Raw genomic sequence first — 10046 nt, forward strand, 5'->3', positions numbered from 1 at the left:
TCCTCCTGTCTCGTGTGCTGTCCTACCTGACTGTTGTGTTGTCACTTTTAATTTAACAGTTCAATGGTTTTTCAATTTAGCCTTTAAAAGCTGCGCTGTCACTTGTGACGAATGTTAATTGCATGATGTTTGTTGTTGTTGCTTTTCTTCTCAATGACAAGTGTCCCCATCCCGCACACTTCATTTTCTAAACTGCGTAAACCTCCATGCCACCTTTAACAAGATTTAACACTGTCTTTACCTTTTATAAGCCTCTCTTATCTCTCCATATTCCTTAAATTTCTCAAACAATTTGTCCTTTCCTGGAGCATTTTGGATATAATCCTGCGCTTAAGCCCCTGCTTTGATAGTGGTAGTCTCACTACCATTTCCTATCACCATGACGCTCAGTACAATCATTACTTTGCATTAGATGTCTCACAGACCTGTGCATTTTCTTACGAGTTATGTTTTATCGTTTCAAGAAATGCTGTTAACCTGGCAGTTTTAAAACTGAATGAGCAAGGCCTCTTGGACAAATTGAAAAACAAATGGTGGTACGACAAGGGAGAGTGCGGCAGCGGGGGAGGTGACTCCAAGGTCAGCCTCGATGTCACCAAAATCGGGTACTATAGTGCAGAGTAATCGGCAAGGCTGTTGCATCGAGCCCACTCTGACTTCACTGACTGGCCACAACCGACCTGCCGCCGACTGACGGCAGCTGCTCACCCCACCAGACGTTTAACAGTTCAGGTCAACCTAAGGAGCCTTTAATTAAATGTAAAACTCTTGTGATTATGCCAAATTTAATGCGACGAGGCTACTGTTCCGGCTTGGGCAAGGGTGGCTGGGAGTGGAGGAAGACGCGTGCATGTGCTTCGGCAGCAATAGAAGATCTTTGACTGAACAGGCTGTAAAACTTGGCAGGGTCGAACTTTACACCTCACCTGCTTGGCAACAGCATGAATTCCCCCACAGCCTTTGCATTTTAAACCGCTGTAATAAATTCTGCCTAAAACTTAAAACTGGCTGCTCAGCAGAGGGTGATAGGAACACGGGGAAGAGCGCTGCGTTGAGGGGAATTCTAATGATCAGCTAGACTCTCTATGATTTATTTGGATTTGGTGATCTGATTATCTAACAGAGGTTTAATGTAGCTCTTACCATCACATCAATAAGAACCAAGACATGAGTCATTTGACCATCTACCCTCTCTGTGGTTAAATGATGAAGGCCGCGTCCATTAGGGAGGCTAATGGGGCAAAGTGCGAAACCTCAATCAAATATGACAACGCGGCGCCTCTGCGGTCCGAGGAACGCTGCCTTTTTCCTCATGATCGTCTGTGAAGTCCCTTCATTATCTCTCTCACAATGCGAGTCCTTATTGACATATTATGCTGTCAGCGCCCGTCTGGTGATACGGGTCACGTAATTGGTGAGATTACAGACGAGTTGCGGATTGTGCTGCGGCACTCTTAATGTTATTTGTCACGGATTGGCCCGCAGCACAAAGAAAGGAGCAGTAAAGCCAATTTGAAAATAGCTGCATGAGGCGCACATCAGAGATTGTCTTCACAAACGCCCGCGGCTCATTAATTTATCATCGTTGATGTAAATGCAGTTGCGGTGCGGCTGAGCTCGAGAGGATTGTCATGGTAACTGAGAGCCGGTACTGTCTGGTGTGCCATCAGTCAGGTATGGGCCCCTCCTCCCGTTTCAACATCCCGGGACTGGAAAACTCTCCATCAGCCCGAGCATAAGGAATCTGCTCCTTCCTCTCGGCTCCAGCGGGAGCGTCCACTTCTTTCCGCCCTCAGGCGCAACTTTCATTGAGTTTGAGACACACAGCATGTTACAGAGTAATTGCATTGTTAATCAATGCCTGTCGGAGCTGAGACAATGGGCCGGCCCTTCCTCCAGACATGCTGCGAGGGACGTACGGTGGTGTAATCTGCTCTCAGAGCGTTTACGTTGCACTGATCCCCCGCAGAGACGGATCTCAGGACACTCATTTTAACGCAGACACATTGTCCTGAGGCATAAATGTTAAACTGCGGCTGCAAAATGTACTCTACATCAACATAACACTTGCTTTTCTAGCTGGAGCTTGGATGGTGCTACGGTAGAAGCATCATTTTGACACCAATTTGACATAAAGACCAAAATTCCCAGTCCAAAGAACCATGTGGTCGTGTTGTACTCATTTAAACGAGTCACAGTTATGCTCTATTTCAGGCCCATTTAGCTAATTTGATAATGCTGATGCATTTAATTCAATAATAATGCCTTATATTCAATAATTCCATTAAGTTCAGCGATTTCTTTTTTTTCCACCACAAGCTTAGAAAAGAAAATCAGCTTATTTTCTTTTCAAGGAGGCTCTAATGCCATTTCTTTTATGAACAAGAGGCTCTGACATCATGCAGGATATTTGAGGAGCCTTTGGTTTATTACAAACATTCTTGGATTTGACTGGACTGTAAAGAGTAATGAAAAATGTGCCACATTGTACCCAGAATACCTTTGTACTTGGCTAAATGTAATTAGTCCGGCACCGTGGTCAGGAAACAGCTGCGTCAGACGTTAGATTTTGCAGCTGCAGGCGGATGTGAGGGGAATTATTCCACTGATACTGTTGAGCTAAGTGCCGCAGTTCTTTGCAGTTTGGCTGAGACACACTCCATCTGACACTAATCTGGCATAATTGGGAGATAAGGTTTTCTTAGCGATATGTCAGGCTAGAACACACAAGAATTAATTAAGCCTCCACTTTCGGGCATAGTTGCTCGGATATGAAATTGGCTGTAATAGGTCCAGCTGTGATCGTTGTCATGCCGGTGACGGCGGCATTAGCCGTCACAAGATGAGGCAGATGTGGCGAAAATGGAAATTAATAGAAAATGGGATGTTTCCCCTGCGCGGGAGACACATGCTCCTATCGGCCTGCGCCTGTTAAATTCTGGGTTTAGCTATTCCCCTTGAGCTGCACCCCCCCCCCCAAAAAAATTAAATAAAAAAATCTTCCCCAAAGCCCCTTTTTCAATTCCGGCAGACTTGCAGATCGCACTTTCTGGGCCTGCTCGTCGCCGTGCTAACAGCGTCTGCCGATTACTCAAAGCGATACGGGCAGGTCCTGGCTTTAGCGCAGGGGTTCTGAAGGTAACAGGTAGAATGCTTGCTCTCTGTGATGTTGACGTAGCCAGGAGCCCTGCTTTATCGCTTTGTAAATATGTAGTAGTTTAAAAGTTGAATAACATAAAATAACATAATATAATGTTATTTATGTTATTTCCCACGTGAAGAACTCCTGTAAACCTTGCAGTATTGAAACTCAGTGAACAAGGCATCTTAGACAAGCTGAAAAACAAATGGTGGTACGATAAGGGTGAATGTGGAACCAAGGACTCTGGAAGTAAGGTCAGTCGCTGCAGGTCTTTTGTACTGATTCCAAATTGCATTTTGACGTACTGTTCATATGCAAGACTAGACTTCTCTAGTGTACATTTTGTTGATTTGCTACACATAACTTTTTTTGTAGCCTTTCAGTTTTTCCCGCCACAAACTGCAACCCAGTTTGGCGCGAGGCGCTGCTTCCCCCAGTCCATGTTTTTTCCTTTTCTTTTTTTAAACTCCATAGACATTCAATTATTTTTTGATGCAGAAATGCGTAATGATAACAGTGTAAGACAATAGACGCAGTACCTTTTTGACACCTTTTTTTCAGTAGAATCTTATTGTTAAATGCTTTTGCCCATTCTCACTCTTGACATCCATGAAATTTTGGACCATTTTGCTGCTGTTTCTATTTACCGAACTGTTAGCAAAAAAAATTTGATTTATCTGCGTTCTTACTAGTTTGCATGGTGATGTGTTTATTAGGTTCGCTGGCCTCCTGTGGTGTGAGGAGCAAGCGGAGCTTCTCGTTGCAATCTCAAAGTCAATTTCTCTCAGGAGGCGAGGCACCGCGGGGGGCGCCCTCAATCTCGTGTCTGCCCGGTCTTGATGTTAGAAGCTCTGTTTGCACAACACAGGAAGTCAGGGAATGTAATAAACCCACTATTTAACCCTCTGAGACACAGTCTAAGCCTCAGATCACAGTTTAGGGTCGGTAGATGCCTCCATAACCTCTCTCAATGGGTTAAACTGCAAATAGTAAAACTCTAATGAACAAATTTTTGATGACTATGTTTGGCAGGTAAGCAGCAGCAAAATGGTTTGATTTTCAGTGTTCTTTTAAAGGATCTATCATTCATCTATTATAAATCTGACTGTACTGTATCACAGTGTTGCCAGAGTTACACGTTCAAGAGAACTGAGAAACAGAGGGAGGGACCTTCAGGGCTATAGACCTATGCGATACTGACCACCTTCCTAACACGGTCAAGAGCAGGAACCATTTAATTAGAAGTAACAGGGGATAAAAGCATTCACCAGCAGACAGACGTGAGGCTAGATCAGAGAGATCTCTGGCTTGTTCACATAGGAGGCCCTTTTTATGTCAGAACTTTGACTGGGTTCCTGGTGGAACCATCTCTGAGATTCTACTAATGAGCCAAAGAATGATGCGTTTACTCTCAGCCCTCTGTGAATGTTTCATCCAGGAACCTCACTAGAAATTCTAACCAGAGCCTCTCCTCTTTAAATGGTATCATCTAAAACTACCCTTGGGGCACATAACTATTCATGTCTAGAACCAGCATGTGGAATTCTTATTTTCCACCAGGAACCTTCACTGGGGACAGGAACATCTCTCTGGCCTAATGAGATCTAGCCGGTATCCTAGCCTGTACTCATACAATCTTTGAAGGTCTTTCCAAAAAAGATGGAAGTAACAAATAACAAATAACGGCTCCTCAATCAAAACAGTTACGGCGTCAGTTCTTGAAACCCGAGAAACTTCCTGAAAACTTCTTGAAATCCAAGACACAACCTATAAAGCAAACTCCTAGTCAGTCTTCTGGATGAAACCATTCACTGATGTCTGTATCTAGAACTCTTTGTAGGGGCTCCAAATTTGAGGAAATAAAATTGGCTCTCCTCTGAGAACAAGACAGAGAACCTAAGAGTGGAGCTCCTAACACCATATGTCAGCCACAGAAAAAGAGCTAGCATCTCATTACATCTTCAGTTTTGCCTGTAGCAGTTAGCTCCTAACCTGCCACGTGTAGCTCACAGATATGGTAGAATATAAGAGAAGGTCACGCCAGGCTGATTTTCTGTGTGTTCTGCTGCCCTCACTCCACTGCACAACTCTTGACTATGTCCTTCACTTTCCTCCAGGACAAGACAAGTGCTCTCAGCCTAAGTAATGTGGCTGGTGTCTTCTATATTCTGGTCGGAGGGTTGGGGCTGGCCATGATGGTGGCTCTCATAGAATTCTGTTATAAATCACGGCAAGAAACCAAACGGCTGAAACTGGCCAAGAATGCCCAGAATTTTAAGCCGACTCCCCCGACCAACACCCAGAACTTTGCCACATACAGAGAAGGCTACAACGTCTACGGAACCGAGAGCGTTAAGATCTAAAGGTACGTCGACTCTGTTTACTGTTCACGCGTCCCCGAGCACTGTGGAAAATGAAGCCTTTAGCCTCCCGTCTAATCTGCGAGGGTACATTTTTCATGCGTGTGTTCCTACAGTAGTTTACGGTGGTCGTGTTGGGCACAACGGGACACACGACCCAAACATCTTGTAACTGTAAAACACAGAGATGCTCTTCAAGCTGTGCAACCTGAAGCTGCCGTAGTGCCCTCCGGCAGCACGTGGTCGCAAAACATTTCCCAAAGGACACTGTCCTATGTTCATTGTTTGTCATCAGATCATTGTTTTCCTCAATATTAGGTGGTTTTATGTGTAACCATGACTTTATTCTTTAAATTGGGAGGTGGTTTTACACCAAATATCAACTTAAAGGTTGATGAAAAATGCTGGATTATAGATTTCTGAGTAGGATTAATTTGTGCAGAAGTCTGCTGGTCTGTTCCAGGCCACATGTCCTCATGTGGCCTGGAGGAGGACCCCTGTGCATTGTTGTCCACCACCCATGCTAATAATAGGGCCCACGTGCTGCTGCTTAGACCCATGAAACCAAGAGAATATGATCAAGTCATCATGCAGGAATGGCAGATCTATGGCATCGAGCCAAGCGCAGGATGGTTTACACTGAGGTGTTCTCGTCACTGCTCATTAAATGGGCTACACATCTGTTTATAGACCCACAGCTGCACAGGGAGACCATTCTCTAATGGCCCCAGTAAACATGATAGAAGTCCATCAGAACCACCTTTAGTAGATTCATTTGTGTTTTCATTTGGTCCCGCGGCAGGGGTGTCTCTCTTAGGATCAACTGGTGAGAACCAATAAACAGTTTCTAATGTGCCATACAAACAAATACAGCTCATCCGTTAAATTGTGTCTAATTTCAGGGCTGGAGTGATCAAGCATGAATTAAAATGATCAATTTCCCCATTTGGGTCTGAAGAAGTGTAACATTATCCCAACAAACTGCTAAATCCAAACTTCTTAAACACTAAATGTTCACTATTTAAAGCGAGTAGGTAAATCTCTATGACTACTGGTGGATGACAGATTTAATCTTTGCATTTGTTCTGCACAAATCCAGTGATAGATTTCCAGTTACTTGAATAAAAGGCTAATGGTGGTGAAAATGAAGCTAACTGCTGGTTAAATTCACATCAGTTTCCCTTTGTGAGTTGATTTTTTCACCCTTTTAGCTATCCTGTTTTAGATCCAAAACTATGTGTGTGTGTGTGTGTGTGTGTGTGTGTGTGTGTGTGTGTGTGTCTGTGTGTGTGTGTGTGTGTGTGTGTGTGTGTGTGTGTGTGTGTGTGTGTGTGTGTGTGTACACATATATATATCAGTGCTAGCAAAGGCATCTGTCACAAATGCATAGTTCATTGATCAGGGCAACACTGCTCAACAGCGACCTCTGCTGGAACCCGGTCCTGACTGGGTATAAATCTGAAGAGAGACACCACTGTTAAAAAATCGGGGTTTTAAAAGTGTTCTCCTGAGCAGCTGAACACAGGTGTGTTGTCCTGGCCCGACCTCTAAAGCTCTGCTCTTGTCTGCTTGTTTCTGCTCCGTATGTTAACACAGGTTTAAGAAACATTGCCACCGTCCTTTACAACTGTGACTAAACATCTCTGAACGGACAGGATAAAGGGGGGGGGGAGGGGGGACTGAGCTCCGAGCCAAATCCTGTCGGGCGGACACGGCACGATAATCTGCAATGACGACACGACTGGACCGGTGACGGGAAGAGCACCGCGGCTCCCTCCTCTCTGTGCCTTATGGAACTCTGAGTCCAATCAATGCAACTCATTCACGATGACATTGCTTTTTGCCTGAATCACACAGAACAGAACGGCGCAGTGAAATATATATATTACAACCAACGAATGGAGAGAACTAAAGCCATCATTTGCAACCCTAAGCACATTTTTTTCAAGTGCCACAACGAGTACTATCTTAAATGTGGAATCGGTTTCTTGTAATCAGCAACCAGATTGCTCTTCATCCTTTCTGCCGCCGGCTTTTCGCTGGTCATATGTGTTCAAAATGATTTTATTAGATCTCTGTAAACACAGATGATTAGACGATAGCTTTTCTACCACCGCGGGTCGCTTGCAGCGACCTTGTGACTCATTTTAAAGGTCTCATTAGAGCCAAATGCCACTGAAAAGGTGTTTGTACTTGAAACTCTGGTGCTGCTGCCACTGTTTTAGGACTAAGTGAGGAGGATCTGGCACCACACACAGTATTTAACCTGGTAATAATTCACACTTCCAGTACTGCCAGCGAGTGGGTTTTGTACGAGTGTGTAATTGGAGTGTGCTCGATTTTAGGGGTTTAAAGAAAACGATCATGAAATAGACGCGCTTGTGACTGACAGTTTGTAAAATATCTAAAAAAAAAAAAAAAAAAAAAAGGGAGCAGCGACTCCCAGCTCCGAGCAGTCCCTTAAATCTAGAGTCTCATGTACATGAAAACCAGACAAAATAAAAGGGTATTTCAGCTGTAGACGAACTGCAATCCAATTAAAAAGGATAACAGTAATGGCTTTTTAACCGTAGTAGCTGGGATTACCTTGCCCTTTTCCTTTAGCACATCTGACAACCAGCTGTGGTTTGCTTTGAATTTGATTTCCTCTCACGATCATTTCAGCGTTTGGTGAATACACTTAGTAAATAAAAATGTATTGGAGAAAATAGATTTATACAAGGTTAAACCAGGGAGACTCCCGGAGCTTAGCACATTTCCATATTGCTGTAATCTTTTCTAAAAAAAAAAAAAAAAAAAGAATAAGAAGACTGTGATTCCATAGGATTTAGGAAGAGACGTATCTCACCACCTGAAACTGTGGGCAAATACTTTATATACATATATATGATTTAGGGGGGGGGGAAAGGATAACGACAATGTAAAGAAAAACCAAGAAAGACTTGTGAAAGATGTATACATTTAGAGAGATGAGAATTATTTATATTACGCACTGACGATATCTGCCCTCCTCCCCTCCCTCTTTGGGACCATTGTTTTAATAAATTTGCATGTGGATATCCATGTTGCTCGGCAGGCTCTGCTACACACGAAATGACCTTAGGTTAACACTAGAAACGGAGCCCCGGGTCACTCATCTGTAAACCAGTTTCAACATTAACCCCCCAACCCCCCCCAAACCCCCCAAATAAAACGTTTTGATTTATTTCTCTTTTTTTGAATGCCGCACCTTCAGCATTTAACAAGGCATCGTAGTGGGAACAAAAGAGCAAGAGATGCATGCAGAATCTGCTGAGCCTCGTCAGTGAGGTGCTGTACAGGGAATTTTAATACATTTTGTAAATAAATGTACAGAAAGGGTCACGTGTCTGTTTTTGTGTGTCGTGTTTGAAGCTGCTTGACTCTCTGAGGGTCGAATACTCGGCCATTAGTCTGTGGAAATATGAGCACATGTTCGGGATCGATAGGCGAGCAGCGTCGGTGCCGCTCTGCAACCCCGCGCGGCGTGATTGAGAGATCCATCGACAGCTCCATCTGACATGTGATCTTTCTGCCGCGTTCTCCTTCTGTCTTAAAGAAATGCTTCGTGACACAATCGATAACACATTACAGCCGGCGGCGCCTTTGAAAAGCCTGCTGCAGCCGCACACCTTAAGAGCGGCTGGGCCTCAGTGCGCTGCCGAGCAAAGATCCTCGTTTGGGTTTTAATTGGGGACGTTTACTTAGTTAAAACCAGCAGAGGTGACTGGGAAGGCTGGTATTTTGCTGGTCCCTGAGCATCCAAGACTAGAAAGAGCTGCAATGACACATGCAAGTAAACATTCTTCTTGTTTTCCACTGCAGCTCACGATGCCCGAGGTTGTTCTCTGCAAATACTAGGGGGGGAAATGTCACTGCAGCTGTTTGTCCACGGAGTGGGAGAAAAATGAGACGTAGCAGTCATTAGAAAAGAAAATGGGAAGCAGAATGGGAATAGAATCTTCTCCTGGGAGAAGTGATCTGATCCGCAGGCTGGGCTCCATCTCTTACTGGGAGGATGAAGACGAGAAGGTGTGCTGGAGACAGAGCGCTGGGGAAGACAGCTGCAGTCACATGGAGGGTACTTCGATTGCACCCACGGGGGGGGGGGGGGGGGGGGGGGGGGGGGTGCTGTCTGGATGGCTGGTTGTCTCACTGTGCTGCTCGCCGCGGTTGTTCTCGCCGCACACGTCTTCGCTCTCTTCCTCGCAGGAACTGATAACTACATTCCAGCTCTTCCCTCCACTGCAGCCCGTCAGCTGACTCCAGGCGTATCAGGACAGACCGGCAGGTTTATGTTCTGTTGAATCCGACCCAGACGGCTGTAGCGGGTCCAGAACAACAAGATAAAACAAACAAAGACGGCAACTCACATGTTTATCGGCCGGTGGTCCACTGGGAAACAGTCCGATGCTAACAACCAGAAAGGGGTCAAACTTTTCATACTGGAGTCAGACAAGGGCCAATAAATCGACTCCCCCTAACACGATTGTACACTGGGAGGAGAACCACAGTCCAGTTAAGCC

General features: G+C 44.8%; 1 protein-coding gene across 6 annotated transcripts in view; it reads left to right on the plus strand.

The window, feature by feature from the left end:
• The window catches only part of LOC101075609 (glutamate receptor 3), a 70976-nt gene extending 62098 nt beyond the window's left edge, over positions 1–8878 (plus strand). Inside the window, exons 14-16 of one of the 6 annotated variants that reach the window (XR_003890779.1) lie at positions 465–579; positions 3282–3396; positions 5260–5397. Coding sequence is in view for 4 of the 6 variants with exons in the window: in XM_029847257.1 (XP_029703117.1) it covers positions 3282–3672 (391 nt within the window). In the remaining 2 variants the exon portion in view is untranslated. Of the gene's footprint in view, positions 1–464; positions 5508–7098 lie in introns of those variants that run through there. The other 5 variants (XM_003970460.2, XM_029847258.1, XR_003890778.1 and 2 more) reach the window with 5 other exon arrangements.
• Positions 8879–10046: the final 1168 nt, after the last annotated feature.

This window comes from Takifugu rubripes, chromosome 14 (genome assembly GCF_901000725.2).
Source record: "Takifugu rubripes chromosome 14, fTakRub1.2, whole genome shotgun sequence".
In the NCBI taxonomy this organism is placed as follows: Eukaryota; Metazoa; Chordata; class Actinopteri; order Tetraodontiformes; family Tetraodontidae; genus Takifugu; species Takifugu rubripes.